This window comes from Peromyscus californicus, unplaced genomic scaffold (genome assembly GCF_007827085.1).
Source record: "Peromyscus californicus insignis strain IS unplaced genomic scaffold, ASM782708v3 Scaffold_7__1_contigs__length_154581171, whole genome shotgun sequence".
In the NCBI taxonomy this organism is placed as follows: Eukaryota; Metazoa; Chordata; class Mammalia; order Rodentia; family Cricetidae; genus Peromyscus; species Peromyscus californicus.
Window position 1 is genome coordinate 102,225,396 of NW_026294595.1, and position 19,918 is coordinate 102,245,313.

Consider the following 19,918-nt stretch of genomic DNA (forward strand, 5'->3'; position numbering starts at 1 on the left):
GATCTGACCCAGTGCTTATCTGTTCTCATTTTCATAGATTTCTTTGTTTCCTTTCTTGGGTTTCTTTGGTTCCTTCCTTTCTTCTGTGGCTTCTTCAGTTGGAAGCTCTAATAACTGATTTTCAATCTTCTTTCCAAACTACTCATTCAAAGCTATACATTTGCCCCTAAACATGAATTTGGCTGTAACTTAGATACTTCAAAAGTAAAAGACTGGAAAAATATATCACATGCAAATACTAACAAATCAAGTATCTTTGAAAGACATCCAAAATAGAAAAGCCTAGTCTTCTATATTTTCTTTTCCTGTCTTTCTTTTTTTCCCAATACAGGGTCTCACTATGTAGTTCTGGATGTCCTAGAACTCACTATATAGTCCAGGCTGGCCTCAAACTCACAGAGATCTGCCTGCCTCTGCCTACCTAATGCTGGGATTAAAGGAGTGCGCCACTAGACTGAGCTCATTTTCACTTTTAAACCAGTAGCTCTTCACTCCTTGCAAACTGGATATCTACATGGGATCACTTTCCTTCCGGCCTGAAAAGCTTCCTTTAAAGGCAACTACACAGACAGGTTGACAACTGTCCTCAGTTCTTGTTCGTCTGAACCTGCCTTTCTCTTTAATTTCTGGAATTTGCTTTTTCTAGATACAGAATTCTGGGTTGATGGGTATTTTTCAGTCCTTTCAAGATGTTACAGAGTTGTCTTTTGACTTGCATATTCTTTTACTAACATGTCAATTATATCTCAAACTGTTACTTGTCTATACATAACATCTTCCCCTGGCTGCTTTTTTTTTTTTTTTTTTTTTTTTTTTTTTTTTTTTTTTTTTTTGGTTTTTCAAGACAGGGTTTCTCTGTGTAGCTTTGCGCCTTTCCTGGGACTCACTTGGTAGCCCAGGCTGGCCTCGAACTCACAGAGATCCGCCTGGCTCTGCCTCCCGAGTGCTGGGATTAAAGGCGTGCGCCACCACCGCCCGGCTCCCTGGCTGCTTTTAAGGTTTTCTATTCCTATTTATCTTTGGTTGTTTACACTATGTCTATGTCTCTCTGTCTCTCTGTCTCTCTGTCTCTCTCTCTCTCTCTCTCCCTCTCCATAGATAGATAATAGATAGATAGATAGATAGATAGACAGACACACACATACATGATGGGTGATATCGTTCTGTATGCTGTGAATATGTGTTGCTCTGATTGGTTGATAAATAAAGTTGTTTGGCCAATGGTGAGGCAGAATAAGGTTAAGTAGGACATTCTAACTAGAGAGAGAGGAAGGAGAAGGACAGAGAGAAGAGACGCTGCCAGCCACCACCAGGAGAAGCAAGATGTTAAAGTACCTGTAAGCCACAAGCCATGAGGCAAAGTATAGATTTACAGAAATGGGTTAATTTAAGATGTAAGAGCTAGCTAGTGAGAAGCCTGAGCCATTAAGCCATATCATTTGTAAATAATATAAACCTCTGTGTGTTTATTTGGGTCTGAGTGGCTGCAGGATGGTGGGTGAGAGAGATTTGTCCTGACTCTGGACCAGGCGGGACATATGAATTTTATAAATGGCTGTGGGACCTTGGTGCCGGGTGAACACAGGAAAACTTCTGACTACATATACATACATATATATAGACATAGTGTTGACAACCAAAGATAAATAGGGACAGAAAACATATATTTGGTTTGGAGTTTGGAGCAATAAACTACTGTCACTGTCATCTCCTCCTCGGCTTTCTCCCCTCTTCCTTTTCTCTTTTTCCTCCTCCTCTTTCTCCTTCTTGTGTATAAGACTGAAAATGTTCAAACTGTCCTTGAGGTCACAGATTCCTCCCTTAATTGTAATGTTAAACCACTCAATGTTTAAATTTTCATCTACTGTAAGTTTTACCTCAGACCTTTGCTTTTTCCCTAGTTTTCATTTCCCACTTACCACTCCAATCTTCTCATCTAATAGGTACCTTTTTGTCTATAAATTTGTCAGCATATTGGAAATTATTGTTCTACAGACCTTTTTCAAACCCTCACATGTGGTTCATCTGGTGTCTAGGCATTATTGTCCCTTTTGCTTATGAGGTATGTTACCATCTTTTAAGATCTGTAGACTGAACCTGATTTATGAAGTTCTCATCCATTACGTCACCTTACACAGTGTGTGTTTTGGCTGTAGAAGGCTCCTCTGATTTCTTTCTGCACTAGGATTCTATGAACCTTTGCTATCTCTTCCTATTTCTTCTGTCTTTCCTTCCAGGTTGACTTTTCTTTAGTGTATTACTCGCATTTTCAGAAGTCCTTGCCAGCCAGCTCCACTGTCTTGTTCAGATCTGATCCTGCCTTTGCTATCAGTGTGCTACCTGCTTCTGCTGCTCGTTTATTTCCCCTTGAGTTTTGTTTATGTTTCGGCATTTCTAGTAACTCTTTATTAGCTATTGTCATGTGCACATTTACACACTGGATTATATTGTGTTCTTAGAGTGGTGATATTTTTAATGTTATACAGTTGCCTTATTCCATTACAGTCTACTTTTATGCTTTCTTGGGCATCTACTTCCATTTTGTCTTTATTCTGAGAGTTTCTTCCTTACTTTTAGTTCCTGTGACTTCCTATGATCTCATTAAAGTCAATCTTTCTCTCTCTCTCTCTCTCATTTTTGAGACAGGGTTTCTCTGCATAGCCCTGGCTGAAACTTGTTCTATAGATCAGGCTTGCCTTAAACTCAGAGATCTGCCTGCCTCTGCCTCCCAAGTGCTGGGATTTAAGGCGTGCGCCACCACCGCCTGGTTTTCATTAAGGTTTCTTTACTCTAGGTTCTAAGTCTGAATTTTTTCCAGCCTCTACAATCTGTTAAACTCTCAGCTTCAACTTTTTTTTTTTTTTTTTTTTTGAGACAGTGTCTCTCTACACAGCCCTGGCTGTCCTGGAACTCACTCTGTAAACCACACTGGCCTCAAACTCATGGAGATCCACCTGTCTCTGCCTCCTGAGTGCTGGGATTAAAGGCCTGTACCACCACCGCCCGGTGCTGTCAGCTTCATAGTACAGGCTTTCTGCTAGGTCTTCTGGAATCACGCCCTGGGAGCTCAAGCTGACGTGAGTGTCTGTACTTGTCTCTCTTCAAGTCCTTCCACTCTATGATACCAGGACCCAGGCCCAGTGGACTCAGCAACTCTAAAATGTGATCTCTGACTCTTCAGCCCAGTGAGACTGCTGGTTAGCTGCTTAGAGTCCACTTCACCCCCAGGGAACAGGTGAAGGCAGGACTCACTTTGAACATCTCGGTGTATGAAGGATATCAGTCCCGTTTTGTGGGGTGTCTTCCTACAGCTGACCACCCCCCACCCCCAGACCTTACAGTTGTTTCTAATGGGAGCATAAACACAACACTAGCTACTCGGTCATTCTCAATCCTAGAAATCAGAAAAATCCCAAAATGTTTGCATGTATATCCATCATTCTCCCTAAATTCAGTGTAAAAGGCCAGAGAACAAGCTGGCCATGCTGGCATATGCCCATAATCCCAGCCCTGAGGCAGCTGAGAAAGGAAGACTACAAATTCAAGACCACCCTGAACTATACAGCAAGAGCCTGAGGAATAGCATTTGAAGAGTCTCAATAATTGATTTTTTTTCTCCACAACTGGGTTTGTTTAGACCTACCGGATTTTTGTTCTATAATTTGTAAAAGCTATTATTAATGCTCTTTCCAGCAAAAACAAAAACAAAAAGCATGTTTCTGCTTTCAACATTTCAACATTTACGTTCTTTGAAAGAGGGAATGATATAAGTAGACAACCTAAATCACATCCCTTGCTTGAGTATTTTCTAACACTGGTTTATTTAGCTTTTCAGATCTCTAGTCTATTGCTTCAGCTAGGATAGTCTGAGGGCAGAGACTATGATGCCTCTTTGCATCTCTCACACGAGCTAACACATTCTAGAATCCACAACACATACATACATTTTTGCTCACACTGCAGTACGTCTCTATTCCTAAACAAATATAAAAGGTGGGGACAAAGGACTAGAGGAAGAAGGGAGCATACTTGAGTGTGTCCTTCTTGCTGACACCCACAGCGAGCTCCTGCAGCTGGCAGGTCAGCTTCTCCAGAAGACTGTACTCCTCCTCCTTTCTCTTCTCATAGTTCCCGACAGGTGCAGATTCATCAGCCTGTGAGAGAACATGGATCTGCTTCATTGGAAAACCAGCCCCAGGTTTCCTAAATATATTTAATTTAAAAAGGACAACATCAGGGCTAGAGAGATGGTTCAATGATTAAGAGTGCTTACTGCTCTAGCAGAGGAAACAGGTTTGATTCCCAGCACCCATGTGACAGTTCACAAGTGCCTAAATTCCAGCTCTAAGGAATCCAATGACCTCTGCTGGCTCCTGAGGGTACTGCATAGGCAAGTGGCACATACAGCCAGGCAGGCACACATTCATACACATAAAAAAAAATTTTTTTTTAAATAAATAAAAGAAGCCAGGTGTTGTGGTGCACACCTGTAGTGGTATTTGCTCCGCCCATGACCTTGGGCTATACGGCCCAAAGGAGGCGGTGCTTCCTGCCATTGTATGTGACCTCTTATAAGGAGTTGGAGAAAGGTCACAGGCCCCTTCTCCCTGCTCCTGCTGTGAGGTGTATTTGCTCCAGGTCAGATCAGAGGACGACTTGACTTCTGCTGTCTACTTCGTTCTGTAATCATGAGTGTATTTCCTCAATATATATCTTAATTAATTCTGTTACCCATTTAACAGACTCACGTGGATTGATCGTAATACACACCTTTAATCCCAGCACTCAGGAGGCAGAGGCAGGTGGATCTCTGTGAATTTGAGGCCACTCTGGTCTACACAGTGAGTTCCAGGACAGCCAAGACTATCTAGTAAGACCCTGTCTCAAAAAACAAACAACCACAATAAATAAACAAACAAAACTCCAATAAATGCTGTAAGACAAGATTACATTCACCTTGGAGAATAAGAGTTTATAGTTCATTGACTTGGAATTCAAACCAAATGAAAAATAAAATTATACGACTCAAACATAGCGTTTTCTTGTTTCCTTGTTAAGTATTACAGATCTTGTATAGTCAGTATGAGACAGGTTTTGGTAGTAAGAAAATAAAAGGCTCATTCCTAAATTACAACACTTACTGGTGAGACAAGGTCTCTTTCCCCTTGGGAGCATCATTTTGTTGTTCTTGGAACAAGAGTAATTAGGTTTCACTGACCCTAAGGGGCTAGCCTGCCTCTGACACTGAAGAGTTCTGTGTCACTGGAGAGGTCCAGACCAGATGCTCAGGTGCAGAATCAAGCTTTCACAACAGGGGACTCCACTTAAATGCTCCATGGGGCTTTAGCTCTGGACACCATGGAAACTCTGGTTCATGTTTAAAAATCACAGGACTGTCAAGAGCAAATTCTTGTTCATCTTACTTCTGTAGAATCATTGATATGAGAGATATTGTGTCATCAAGAGACCTCTTAACCAGGTACTCTCTCTCCACAGAAGCATTTCTAAACTCTTTCCACAGAAGCATTTCTAAACTGTAACACACAACTACTCCAATATAAAAGAAGGGAAAACCCTGTAAGTAGCTATTTCCAGGCTTTCTGAGTTGGCAATGTTGGGTAATGTGATCAGAGCAAGAGTCTTTTAATATCTGAGGTCCTGGCTGCTCTGATTTCAAGTAAAGCTTCATAGTGAAGCTAATGGGTAACTGTGGTTGCTTTTCCTGGTTATCCACTTGATACACCTAGCAAAGGGAACCTCAACTGAAGAACCCAGCCATCAACTTGGCCTGCTGGCATGGCTGAAAGAGGGCCCAGCCCAGGCAGGGGGGCCTGTGTATAAGAAAGGCAGCTGAATGTGAGCCCCAGAGCAGGCTAGTGAGTGGCATTCTGTTGTGAGATATTTGACTACACTGTGTAAAGATGTGCCACTGTGACTGGTTTAATAAAAAGCTAAACGGCCAATAGCTAGGCAGGAAGACTAGGTGGGACTTCCAGGCAAAGAGAGTAATTGGGGATGAATCCAAGCACAGAGGAGACATCAGAAGATGCAAGTCAGAGGTACAGAATGAAAGAAAGCCATATGGTGAAATATAGATTAATAAAAGCAGGTTAATTTAAGTTATAAGAGCCAGAACAAGCCTAAGCTATAGACCAAGATTTTATAATTAATAATAAGTCTCCAGGTCATAATTTGCGAGCTGGCGGCCCAAAGAAAAATCTGTCTACAGCATTCCACTTGTTTCTGCCTCTGAGTTCCTGCCTTGAGCTCCTGCCCTGGCTTCCCTTGATGATGGATGGTAACCTGTGAGTTAAATAACTTTCCTCTTTGAAGTTGGTTTGGGGCTCAGTGTTTATCACAGCCACAGAAGCAGACTAGACAGCAATTCAGAGCTGACTGTGGCCAGAATTCATCTCTAAAGCAAACTCAGGAACTTCCCAGCTGAAATTCTTTCCCACTTAAAGTATTTGTATAAAAGGAGATTTCTGTTCATCATACTTACCTTGTTTAATTTTTGAAGAGCATTTTTATTTTCATCTACTGCCTGTTTTAACTGGATACATCTAAAATTTTGAAAAGATAAAGTATAAGTCAGTTCTCTGTTATCAGAACTAGGACATTATTTTTATTAAATCATTCAGTCTCTGAGTGGTAAGGTGCACTGTTCACCTAGAATACAGTTCGTCACATGAAGACAGTTAAAGTTTACTACCCCGAGCACAGACAAATGGCTTTTAGAGATTTGTGACCAGGTCACCAAATCTGGGCTCCTCAGGCCAGTATACTAGGGTAACTTTTCCTAAGCTGCTGTTTTTACAGTTACTGTCATGAGGACAGCAAGTCCACACTGTCAGCTATGTTGTGGTTCTTCTGGACCTGTGCTACATCACTACCCAGAAATTCTAGGCTCATCACCACAGGATGCAGCTAAGTACCACCTCTCCCTTCATAGAACTCCTGTTTCTCGGCTGCTCTAAACATTTGTATTGTCTTCCGACTTCAACGTCTAACTTGATTTTCTTGTTTATGTTTAACAGGTATCTCACAGTGTTATTGTGAAGATGAATGAAGAAAAAGTTTGCACAGTACCAAGTATGAGGCTTAGCACAGAGAAGAAAATGTAAGCAGGCTTCCCTCTTCCTAACACAATTCCGTCCTCACCTTCTCCATTCTAATACAGACCCCCTTGAAAGCAATATTTTTACATACATTTTTGAAAAGCTTACCCACTGTTACTTCCACATTATTCTGCATTATTATTTTATTGGGGGAGGGAGAGTAAGAGTTAGAGAGTGAGAGACTGACAGAGAGGTGGGGGGAGAGAAAGAGAGAGGGAGAGGGGAGGGGAAGAGGGAGAGGGAGGGGAGGGGAGGGAGAGGGAGCCTCACTGTTGACTATCTAAACAGCACCACTGAGAAGTGCAGCCCCTGGACAGCGCGTAAACAGCACCCGTTACCTTTGGTAAATATCTCTCCTTTTACTCGGTTCCAGAGCACCTGTCAGTTGGCTTTCAGTAACCAAACTATCAACCTATGACAAACAGAGACAATTTAAGACAACATGTTAATTACTGTATAGCCTCAGGAAATAGAATTTTACTAGTCTTTCCCCCCAATATATAATAAACAGTTCTGAACATGGGCATACCATAAAGTAGAATTTTATAGCAAATAGCACTACTCGGATCCTCTCATTATACCTGTTTGTTTTCACTATCCAGCTTTTTTTTTCCTTGCAAGTCACCAATGCACTTTCCTCAAATAATCTACCATTGGCCTCACTAGCTAGAGCTCACTGCTTAATGTAAGATTCCCACGAAGGTGCACAAATCTGAAGCATGCATTGGCTGCATTTTAACAGATGGATATGCTTTATAACCCCAAACCTTACCAAGATAGAGTATATTGCCCTGAAGAGTGACTTTATTTCCTAATAAATCTTCACTCTGTCTCTCCTGAGATACACCTGCTCACTGTCCCAGTACAAATGAGATTTCCTGCTCATGGACATTTCTGTAAAGGGAGTTGGCTGGCATGGCTCTGGTAAGCCTCCTGAGCCTCATGCTTTATTTCATATTGCACACCTCTGCTTATTCCTTACTGCCAAGTAAGATTCATGGTCTTGACTGTACCAGGACTTTCTCCTGACTTAGTATTTTGAAGCACTCTCTTTACCTTTGGTAAGCACCCACCAAGAGGCACGAATTCTTTGGCTTTTCTACAGAGTATGTGGAAAAGGCAGTGTTGGGGAGGGGAGACATAAAATTACATTAGCTTCCTCTTCACTCTTGGTGTGTGGTGCCCAGCAAAGTGCTATTAAAATTCGCCCCCCAATGACAGGGCCAGCCATCAAAGCCATGGCCCAAATGACAGGTGATTCTGTGTTCTGTGGACACCGAGATGGAAATCTATTTCCGGTTTTCCCTTCAGGTATCTCTGTGGGAACAGGCAAAAACTAGCCAATGATATCAATGCATCCTTTCCAGACACGGCGTTAAAGGGCTCCTCGTCCTCACCAAGGACTCTTCTTTACAATCAAAAGACCATTACAGAAAACCACAACAGATCAAAACGCAGAGTTGTGGAGCCCAGTTCCAATGGATACACCTACAACACAACCTCTGCATCTCAGGTTCAGGGAACATTTTGGAAGAGGGGACGGAAAGACTGCAAAAGCCAAGGGAACAGAAGTTTGCTGGGAGACAGTGCCTCTTACACTGACAAGTCTCACCAATATGGCTGCGGAAACAAGACCTGAACAACCAGAAGACACCAACAGTCATGTTTTCAAATGCTAGATACGGTCATTTAAGGTAAGGGTCCCAGTTTTTAAAATTTCACCTTAGCAAATTGTTTTTCACCAAAAATTATGTTTTACTTGAGATACTGTTTTTGTTCATTAACTAATAATGGTCATTGTTAATATCTGAAACAAATATACAAAAGTCATCCTATGTAGAAGCAAGGAATATCACTAGCTACTTTCTGTTCAGATTCATTCCTTGGATGCTGACTTTCCCTGACTTCTTTTACACAGCTTTCTATGCAGGAGTCTGATGTAAACACACAGCTAATTACAGTCACCTTATCCTTCTGCGGAACTCTGGTGATGGTCCAGCCAGCTGTACAACTGCATTTAACCTCACATTATACTGACTCATGCTCATCTCGGTGTAAAAGTTTTCCTCGTGTACCTTTGTCTCTTAATGCCCATCACAAAGTTGTACAGTTATTATCTCTTGACTTGTGTTCTGGACTTTTGCCATCTGTTAGATTTTTCATTGCCCCCTTGGATGGATCGTCTTCTGAGACACCCTAGCTGCTGCTCCCCTTTCTGTCAGCCTTGAAGCAGTTACCAAGAGACTGATGCCGCCAAACCCCTAAAAGCAGTTCAGATGACCTAAAAAAGGAAACTAATGGGCCATGGGTCATCCAACTCATTCCTCTTCTTGCCACTCTGGACATTGCTTTTAGGACTCAGAACTAAAGCAGCTGGACTGAAGCCTCCTTTGCATCCATTAACCTCTCTGTCTCACCAAGTCAGATCAGCTTAACATCCTTCAGGACCAACTCTATTCTTTGGCTGTTGCCACACTCCAAAATTAAAAAGGACCGGCTCTGACTGCTGCTGCAAAGGATGGGATCTGTGCCCCTCGAACAGTGCTGCTTTCACACCAACAAATCCTAACTGGTTTGAGATGATGCCTAGAGATAGGAGCCAGATGAAATTCAACCACAGGCCTCCTCCTATTGATGGACTCAGGGTTCCCTCCCACTCTGCACCCCCCCCCACACACCCTTGTTCACGCTTTCCTCCTTATTCTTCCCATACTTATGTTTTCAGCTTGTCTTTTAAATATTTTACTTACTGAACTTCACCCTCTACCAAACAGAAGATTCCATACAAGCTCTCCCAATAGCTCTCGCCCTACAACAGCTCCATTTGTTCCCAATACATCTGCAAAAAGACACTTCAGATGTCGTGGAGAAATCTGGCTAAAAGGGGCCTTCATCCTTTTCATCCCAGACCAGATGCAGTTCTTTACCTGTCCTCTATTTCTGCCTGTTCCCTTCTCTTCATAGCTCATTTTGGGGCAACAGTCCTGACAATGGTACCAGTCACTGCCACCTTGAATTAACTCTATGCCCACTCTCTCTCTCTGACCCAGTCTCTCCTGCCTCTGCTCCTCCCCCTCCCCAGCCTTCCCAGAAAAATCTCTCAGTTTTACTCTACAACTTAATCATCTGTTTACAGTCCTCTAATAATGATTTTCTAAGCTCTTCAAGGATACAGGATGGTAATTGTGATCCATCACAGCCAATCAAGTTAAGACTGTCTCCCTGCTACACCACCAGAGGACCCCCTCTTCAACAGACCCAGAACCACCTCCTCTGACAAAGACCCTCCTCAGCAGGAAACAGCTAGAACATCCCTGACCTGCATTTTTTATATCCTCTCAGATTAGGTATAGTCTAAATAATAATCTAATAGCAACTAAAAAATATTATCCAAAAACCCAATAATAGCTATTATATATACATACATACAAACACACACACACACACACACACACACACACACACACACACACACACACACAGGGGCAGCGGGGGGGGGGGGGGCGGAGGGCAGAGGAGACTGAGAGAGCATCTTGCTATGTAGCCCAGGCTGGCCTTGATCTGTCTCAGCTACCCAAGTGCTGGGATTATAGGCATGTGCCACCATGCTCAACTAATATTTACTTTTATAAGGTACTTCTGAAGCTTTCTTTGGTTTTCTTAATATCTCTGTAAATTTAAAATTAGATCTAGAACCCCATATTAAAAGTCTACTAAACTCAGTGGAAGTCAGTGTTCTACTAATTTATTTGTATTCTCCAGAAGATAGTACTTTGCTTTTTTTTTTAAGATTTATTTATTATGTATACAGTGTTCTGTCTGCATATATGCCTGCCCACCAGAAGAGGGCACCAGATCTCATTACAGATGGTTGTGAGCCACCATGCCGTTGCTGGGAATAGAACTCAGGACCTCTGGAGGAGCAGCCAGTGCTCTTAACCTCTGAGCCATCTCTCCAGCCCGTAGTTTGCTTTTGCTTCACCACTGTGATTCAAATATAAAGTTGTCTACATATTTATTTGTCAAATATTTTGTACTTTAAATTTTTTAAATTTAAGTTTTAGCTGATAGATAAAAAAAAAAAATAGAAGTTGTACATTGTTGGAACACTGTCCAAGAATGGAGTCTGAGAGAATTCTGAGTGCTCGTGAGAAAACTCCCAAGAAAACTAGAGTCTTGTGACCTCAGTTTCTTCAAAACATTGAGTTGTTCTTGGAATGTGTTTTCAGGCTCCTCCCAGGAGTAGTGGATAGGAATGAATTTATTTCAGCTGTTGTTACTCATAGGCTTCTGTGGAAACACACTGTTTTTGCCACGTGCAGCTTGTCCTGGTGATTGTATACAGCTTGAACTCATGAGAACTTTACTCACGTGACCTTTCTTAACCGTCAGAGTATAAATTGTCTGAGGCTCTGAATAAAATTGGCTATGATGTGAGACTTTAGTCTACCTCATTTATTGGCTCCATCCTCCCAGGTCCCACTGTCTCTAGAGCAGAAACTGTACATATTTAAGGATGATGTTTGAATATACACGAACATTTAATTTCAGGTTACTCATATCTATCTTCTCAAAAGTATCATTTCTTTTATTATTATTTTTTCAATTTTATAATTAATTTAATTTTACATATCAGCCACGGATTCCCCTGCCCTCCTTCCTCTGCCACCCCCCCCCCCCCCCCCCGCCCTCCCCCCAATCCACCCCCCATTCCCATCTACTCCAGGGCAAGGACCCCCTGGGGATTCAGCTCAGCCTGGTAGATTCAGTCAAGGCAAGTCCAGTCCCCTCCTCCCTTTACCCAGGCTGAGCAAAGTGTCCCAGCATAGGCCCCAGGCTCCAAAAAGCCAGCTCATGCACTAAGGACAGGTCCTGGTCCCACTGTCTGGGGGCCTCCCAAACAGTTCAAGCTAATCGACTGTCTCACTTATCCAGAGGGCCTGATCCAGTTGGGGGCTCCTCAGCTATTGGGTCATAGTTCATGTGTTTCCACTAGTTTGGCTATTTGTCCCTGTGCTTTTTTCAATCATGGTCTAAAAGTATCACTTCTTTATAAAATTTTTATTAAATAAAAAATAAATTCTTTATTAAATTTTGTACTTTTAAAACAAAAGTCCAAAACTAAGTAACACATACACTTCATTAAATCTCTTAATCTGTTAGAGATTATTAAATTATTTAACAAAAAAAACCCTTGGTAATAGATTACATATTTAAAAAGTAAATAGCCAGGTATGATGGCATATGCCTTTAATCCCAGCACTCAGAAGGCAGAGGCTGGAGGAGCTCTGTGAGTTCAAGGCTAACCTGGTCTACTTATTAAGTTCCAGACCAGCCAGAGTTACATAATCAGGCCCTGTCTAAGATAAAACAAGAATTTCTGAAAAGAAATAGACAATCCATTAATTGTTATTTATTTGGTTATTTTATTACTTTTTTTGAGATTATAATTACATCATTTCCCCCTTTCCTTGGTTCTTATTTTTAAGAGTAACAGAAATTCAGTGCCTTGAAAAAATATATATATAAAGGCAAACGATAACCATTAGCAATTTGTCCTACATACTCTCTTGTCCCGTTTCCTTCTATATCTTTTTATGTACACTATATATAACAAATGTTGTTGAAATAGTGTGTATTCCATTTCACAGTCTTTCTCCTTTTCATATTTATATTATGTGTGTATGAGTATTTTGCCTGCATGTGTGTCTGTGTACCACATGCATGCCCAGTGCCCTCAGAATCTAGAACCGGGCGGGCATCAGCTCCTCAGGAGTTACACAGCTGTGAGCCACCATGAGGATGCTGGGAACTATACTAGGTCCTCTGGAAGAGTAGCCAGTGTTCTCAACCACTGAGCCATCTCTCCAGCTCCTCACATTCTTTTTCTAACTTGATATCTTGCCACAAATATTTACCTCCAAACACCAAAAGCTCTAGCGAAAATATGCTCATAGCACTATCAGATGCCACCAGACAATACTAAGTAGATAAGGAATTGGAAATGACTTCACCAAGGAAAACTGCAGCCTGGCCTTGGTAGTTGTGTCTCCTGACCAGTCAGAATGCCCCTTTGTGGTTAAACACTCTTGAAGCTGCAGTTAAGATTGCTCCTGTTATAACAGAACCAAGGAGGCCAGACCACGTTCTCAGTTGCCACACATGTACCGTAACAAAGTGCCGCATCCTCAAAGAATCAGACTTCATTATATGGCTTACATTGCAATTCTGACATTCCCCCCACCCCAATACACGGGCATTTCTAGAGGATCATCAGAAATACCCTAAAACGAGAGTCCAGTCAACCGTGATTTGGGAGAGAAAGAGGGTCATGGGTATGCCATTCATGTCATCAATATCGATTAAAACTTGTTAAAATCTACTCCTCTCCAGCTCCTGCAGCCCACTCCAGTCTCGCTGGAGCATATGTTTTGTTTTACTATAGAAACTTCTGTTTAAGCTTTGTGTCCTGCCACTAAATCCTTTCCCTCAAGAACTGAGAAGCCCTGTATAACAATCCATCTATGGGTTAGTTTAATCCTTCCCCCTAATATTGATCTTTTATTCATACCCAGTTTTTTCTATTATAAGCAAAAAATGTAGTGAACACCTTTTATATATCCGCCTCCGTCCTAGTTTTAATTACAAATGGTAGATTCCTGGAAATGTAATCAACCAGCCTAGGAGGATCTTGTCAAACTGCTGTCCAGAAATGAAGCTTATACACCAGAGCTTCCGCCTGTTCCATCACGTCTTCTCCAACACTGAGGGTTAGGACTCAAAAATCTTTGTGAGCTTATCTCTTTTGTAAGTGTCTGATTACCTTTGAAATTAACTTTTCTCCTGTCTTTGGCTCGTTTATTGGATCTCAGGTATTAAGACTATTCGTTGACACCTGTAACACTCGACTTTGACAAAGGGATGACTTCTAAAGGAGAGCTGCGCCGGCCTGGGGTGGAACTGGCTGGTTTAGACGTGGGCGGGAGGGGTGAGGCGGGGGTTGGGAGCTGGTGAGTCGTTAGCGGAGGTGTTAGCTGACCCGCAAGGCTTTCTGGAGGTTTTGTCGATGGCGGGGGCCGGGGTTGGAACGCTGCCGCCGGCGCTCGGGTCTGGGATGTGGGGCCCTCTCCCCGGCACCTACCTGCAGCTTCAGCTCCTGCCCGCGGCGCCGCAGCGCCTGCAGCGGGTCCCGCGGCCGCCGGGCGAGCATCGGCCTAGCCGCCGCCGGCGGGACCGCGCCGGTTGCCAAGGAAACCAATGCGGGAGCTCAGCAAGATGACGCTATCAACGGGCGCCGCTACCCAGCGCCACGGGATTCGCTAGAGGACTTGAAAACAACGCCTCTGGATTCCTAGGATGGGGACGAACCTTGGCGTCCCGGACTGTGCTTCTTGTCACTGTCACGACCTTGTACCGTGCAGTGCTCTGTTCTGTGCAGCTTTCCGAAGCCTGTTCTGCGAAACTAATCTTTAAAACAGTTTAAGTATGATAAACTAGTTAATGAGAGAGCTTTCTTGTGGCATTTGTGGGACTCACGGTTTCGCTGCATACTGTCACTGGATAGGCGGTTTTATTTGAGTTTTGAAAAAGCCTCACTGTGTAGCCCTTAACTCACAGAGATCCACCTGCCTCCCTGTCTCCCTAGTGTTGGGATTAAAGGCGTGTGTCATCACACTTGGCCCAGAGGCGGTTTTAAATTCTTGCCATTTGGGGTATTGCTGAAATGTCTCTCCCAAGTTTTCATGTGGTCCATCCTGAATTCTTTGAGGGTGGCGATTCTGTCTTGTGCAGCAAATAGGTATTTCTCAAGAGCCCCCGCTTTTTTGTTCACTCTGAGGAAAGGTGGTAGTATTTCCCGAGACTCAACCCTCTAAATCCAATTCCCAACTCCACTACAGCAACCCTGCACTTCCGAATGGTGATGATCCAAATTCACCAGCTGACGATGTTATCTCCAATGTATCTGATTGCTATTGTGACTCCTGGCTCCCAATTTACTGATTCCAATTTGACCAAAATAGAAGTACCATCTCCATGGAAGACTTTTTCGGTGTGGGGAAGGAGGGAACTTCATACATTTAAATAAGAGAAGGTAGAAGCAAAAGATATGTTGACACAAGTGATGTCTCAAAGGTGAATGGTCCACTATAAGGCTAGAGACACACAGGACATATAACATGAACACATAGTAGAAAACGAGATTAGTATGGCATAGGACACCAACATGTTTAGAGAGGGATGCTCAGAGGAGACACATAAAAGGAGGTTGAGTGTATCTGGATGCTGCATGTAAGCAATGAGAAAAGAGGGCTGAAGACGTGGCTCAGTGCTGAAGGGCATCGACTGCTCTTGCCAAGGACCCAGGTCCAATTCCGAGCATCCACATGGCAGCTCGTAACTGCTTTAAAACTCCAGTTCCAGGGGAACTGACACCATCTTCTGGCCTCTGCAGGTACCAGACATGCATATGGTACACAGATACCCACTCGGGAAAAACTCACACAGATAAAATTTAAAACAACAAAAAACAAAGCAAATATCAGGCCTTCCAGGAACAGGCCCAGAGACAGAGCTGGTCCAGTCACAACTTAGTTTAACCCTGTATTTTCAGTTTGGGACAAAATGTGAGGGATGTTGACTAAAAAAACTTCCCCTACCCTGGGGCTGGAGAGATGGCTCTAAAGAGATTGGTATCAGCACAAGCTACCCCAAGACGGAAGCTGATGCCATGTCATGCACAAGTGTGCTGAAGATAATTCACTACAGAGAATAAGCCAGTTCCTTGTCTCATTTCCAAAGGAAACTCTGAAATATGTTTGATTTTGTCTTTTTTCTTGGTTTATATCTTGGGTATTTGTGCTTTGGTTTTTTTGGTTTTCTTCATATTGGATTAAGATTTTGTTATTTCTTTTATTCTTGTTACTGCTTTAATAGTTTGCTAAGGCTATACACTATACCTAAGGACTGATATTTTTAAAGCCCCCGTTGAGTAAAATGAATGTATTTTTATGATAAAATGCAACTTCCAACTTTTCAAAAAAGAAAAAAAGATACCCCAAGATGAATTTCTCAGAGGAAGAGAAGGGGGATGAATATTTGTTCCTGGGGGGGGGGGGGGGCTCGACGGACAAAGGACTGCCTCTGGTTAGAGAGACAGATATGGCCCATAGACAAATGGTGCTTTATAAAGGTAAAAAGAAGAAACCCCATGTTGGGACAAGGTGTTCAATTTTGATTGGCATGTCAATGGAAGCTTTTGATTGCTGGACTTCAATACTTTGATACTGGACCTTGGTAGTCAGCCTCAGGAGGAAGTGGCCAAATAAGGGATTGGACCCTAGTTTTTAGCAAGGAAGTGGGAATGGGGAGAAGGGTAAGGCCTGCAGGTCATGTTTGCCATGCTTGGACTGGCTAGAGTCCCTTCAGGCTCAATTAGGAAAATGCTTACTATACATGCATGAAGATCTGCCGCCAAACACTCAGTATCCGTGTAAAAACCCGAGGTGGGACAGGGCAATGTGTAACACAAGTGCTGAGGATCAGGGTCCTGAGTTTGGAAACAGGCAGACCAGACCAGCCAAATATAAATTCCCAGCTGCAGTGAGGGGCTGGAGAGATGGGTCCATGGTTAAAGTCCCTGCTGCAAAAGTGACTAGTTAGGAGTCCCAGAACCCACGTAAGTGCCCAAGCGGAGCAGCAGTCCCTAGACAAACTTTGGATCTACAACTACATATATATTCACATACACACTCATACACGTGCACATGCATCATATTACACACACATGAGGAAAAGAAAAAGGTGGAGAGCAATCTATGCAAGTACCTGAAGCTGGGTGAGGGATGGTGACTAAAAAGCTTCAGCCTACTAAACAGGCTGGAGCTCTAAGAAGCAACATTTCAGCCCTTGATAGATTCACAGAGTAAGAACAAAGTTAAGAAATAAGGCACAACAATCCTAGGAAAATGGGTAGTGGGGTTTTCCTGAAGAATGAACTTTCTTAATTTTCTTATGTTAAATGGTGCTGAGACACAAAACTGATTTTCTTAAAAATGAGGACAGTGCGTCGGAAATGCATCTTATAAATAAACAACCGGGGACTTGGTCATTTGACACCACTGACATTTATCATTAAGCTCCACTCAAAGGTTTCTCCTTCACATGTACATTCCACGTCAACACAACTTGACAACTGCAGTAAACTTTCATTCTCACATCTATAATGTTTACTTCAGTCACTTGCCACAGCTCCTATCTTTTCTGAATACATCTAGAAAAAGGACCCATAATGGCCCCTGGATCAAATCTGCCTCCAGGCTGTACCAAGGATGTGGAAGATTCCACAAGAAGATCTCTTTCAGGATCCAGAGCTCTCGCTGCAGCAAACTGAATGGTAGGCAAAATACTCCTTTCCTTTGTGAGGAGGGAAAAGATTCAAAGATATTTAATTTTTTTTATTTTAAAAATAGATTCATAAAGTGCAAGAAGAAATCATTTCTTTCCAGTGCTTTATATCCATCTTCGACAAGCTGTTGAAAAACAGAAAGAATAAAAAAATCAGTAACACACAATCTTTAAATTACGGTACTGTGAAGGTAAACCAAGAATGCTAAGAAAACTACAGCGCTGATGAACAGTTATGATGAAACGCAAGGCTCCTGACATTCACTTTTATTACTCTATCTGGCTACCAAAAACTAAGATTTCAAATTGAAGTTTGCAGAAACATCAAAGCCATAGCTCTACAGTGGGTCTATTAAAAATTAATTTGGCCAGGCGGCGCATGCCTTTAATCCCACCCAGCATGCTCGGGAGGCAGAGGCAGGCGGATCTCTGTGAGTTCGAGGCCAGCCTGCGTTACAGAGTGAGTTCCAGGACAGGTGCCAAAGATACAGAGAAACCCTGTCTCGAAAACAAAACAAAACACAAAACAAAACAAAAAAACCAACCAAACAAACAAAAAAAAAGAATTTGGGGGCTGGGGCGTGAAATACTTCACAGTTCCTTCTCTCCTCCCCGCTCCCCACTTTTTTCTGTCCAGTGTTTTCCATTTCGAAGTTAAATGTTAAGGTGCAACTGCATCGCACGTGGTCAAACATTCCATTAAACTGAGCTGTAACACCGGAAGAGTAAGTGACTAGAGAAGACAAAACTTTTCTGAGCTCTAGTGCAAGCCACGTTCCTGCAAGCCGTGCAAAGGCGACCCAGGACTCCCCCGGGCGAGTAGCCGCGCGGCTCACCCTATCCGGACCGCGTGGGACTTAGAGAGTGAGGATCCGGAGGGCTCCGGCCGCGGCGCGCGCTCAGGCCAGGTCCAGCTTCTTCTGAGTCGTCGCCAGCTTGTCCTGCAGCCTCCGCTTCCTCCAGTCCAGGTAACGCCTCCGCAGCCGATTTGCCTGCCAGCCCAGGACCACTCCAGAGGCGAAAGCCACTAGCACCGACACCTGCAGCGTCCTCTCTGATACGTCCGCCATTGCAACCACCGGGTGCGTAGAGTGGAGTACGGAAAGGCGCAAGGATCAAACGTCTTAGCGCCCACTTAGGACCCGCCCCGAGCATGCGTGAGGCAAGGGAGCAGCGTTCTGCGGCTCTTGGGTCAGGGAGAAACTGACTAGTACAGTCTTACCATGCTGCAAGACTGTCTTGATTTCTGGATAGGCTCCGCAGTTTTTGTTTGACATTAGTCAGACATGGCCTTGCATCATAGCTGAGTTGGTGTCATCTACTCCTGTTCGTTTTTCTTAGCAGCTGAATAACTAAGCTTTCTGGTAACTTGATTTTAAAATAATAAACGAATAGAGAAACTTCTTAATAATACATTTTAAATGAACGAATGTAGACGAAATTGCCTTTAGTAGTACATTTTGTTTACCTCAGCACACATGATGTTATGTCAATATGTAATCAATCAGCTTCCGAGTTACTAGTGTCAATGCAATAAGCACAGCTCTCACGTTAAAGGAAGTCAGAGTTTATTCTGGAGCCATTATGAGTGACCATGGCCTGGGAACACAGATTTAGGTTACTCCAAACTCCATGTTCCAACGTGGAAGCAGTTTCATTAAGTTTTATAGTTTTACATAACAAAGAAAGTCATAAATCAAGGCAGTTTAAAATACACTGGCAGTTACAGTAAGATGGAGAAGGCCTTTCTATAGGCCTAAGAAAGCATGTGTTTGAATCATTGCCTTGACTGAAACAATTCAGGACAGAATGGTTTGTTTTGTTTTCAAAATAAATACCTATTTGGGAATCTCCCTTACTTACCTTTTTATAGCAATGCAAGTGTGAAACCAATTACATGTCATTAATAGAGGGGGTTAGCATACAGTTGGATCAATACAAATGGAAATTTGGGCAAGAAAACCAACAATGTCAATAGATAGTAACATAATTTAAAATAGCCTTATCAAGAGAGTATCATGAAGTTTAACAGATAAACACTGGAAGGGTTCCCACTGAAGCAAAAGAATGTCCAGTAGCACTGTACCATTATTTAACATAATTTTCAACCTTTAACGTAAAGACAGCAAAAAACGGAAATGACGCAAACACACACTGCTTTCATCAAGAGAGTAACATGGCATTGGGTGGTGGTGGCACACACCTTTAATCTCAGCACTTGGGAGGTAAAGGCAGGTGGATCTCTGAATTCCAGGCCAGCTAGGGCAACATAGAGAAACCCTGTTTTGAAAAAGCAAAACAAACAAACAAACAAAAAACAAAAATGAAACCAAACCAAACCAAAAGAAAACAAAAAAACAAAACTACCCCCCCCCAAACCAAAAGTAATATGGAAA

At 42.7% G+C, this 19,918-nt stretch overlaps 2 protein-coding genes across 5 annotated transcripts in view; both read right to left on the minus strand.

The window, feature by feature from the left end:
- The window catches only part of Nphp1 (nephrocystin 1), a 51,011-nt gene extending 36,634 nt beyond the window's left edge, over positions 1-14,377 (minus strand). For all 4 annotated transcript variants that reach the window (XM_052724831.1, XM_052724830.1, XM_052724829.1 and 1 more), the window contains exons 1-4: positions 14,260-14,377; positions 7,457-7,530; positions 6,503-6,563; positions 4,030-4,154 (exon numbers count right to left, since the gene is read on the minus strand). In XM_052724831.1, the coding sequence (XP_052580791.1) occupies positions 4,030-4,154; positions 6,503-6,563; positions 7,457-7,530; positions 14,260-14,328 (329 nt within the window). In that variant the 5' untranslated portion in view covers positions 14,329-14,377. The remainder of the gene's footprint in view (positions 1-4,029; positions 4,155-6,502; positions 6,564-7,456; positions 7,531-14,259) is intronic.
- A 2,846-nt stretch (positions 14,378-17,223) lies between these two features.
- On the minus strand, positions 17,224-18,621 carry Mtln (mitoregulin). The gene is made up of 2 exons (XM_052724836.1): positions 18,359-18,621; positions 17,224-17,647 (listed from the first exon to the last, which is right to left on the minus strand). Exon 1 carries the CDS (start codon positions 18,590-18,592, stop codon positions 18,422-18,424), a length of 171 nt encoding a protein of 56 aa, XP_052580796.1. The 5' UTR covers positions 18,593-18,621; the 3' UTR covers positions 17,224-17,647; positions 18,359-18,421.
- Positions 18,622-19,918: the final 1,297 nt, after the last annotated feature.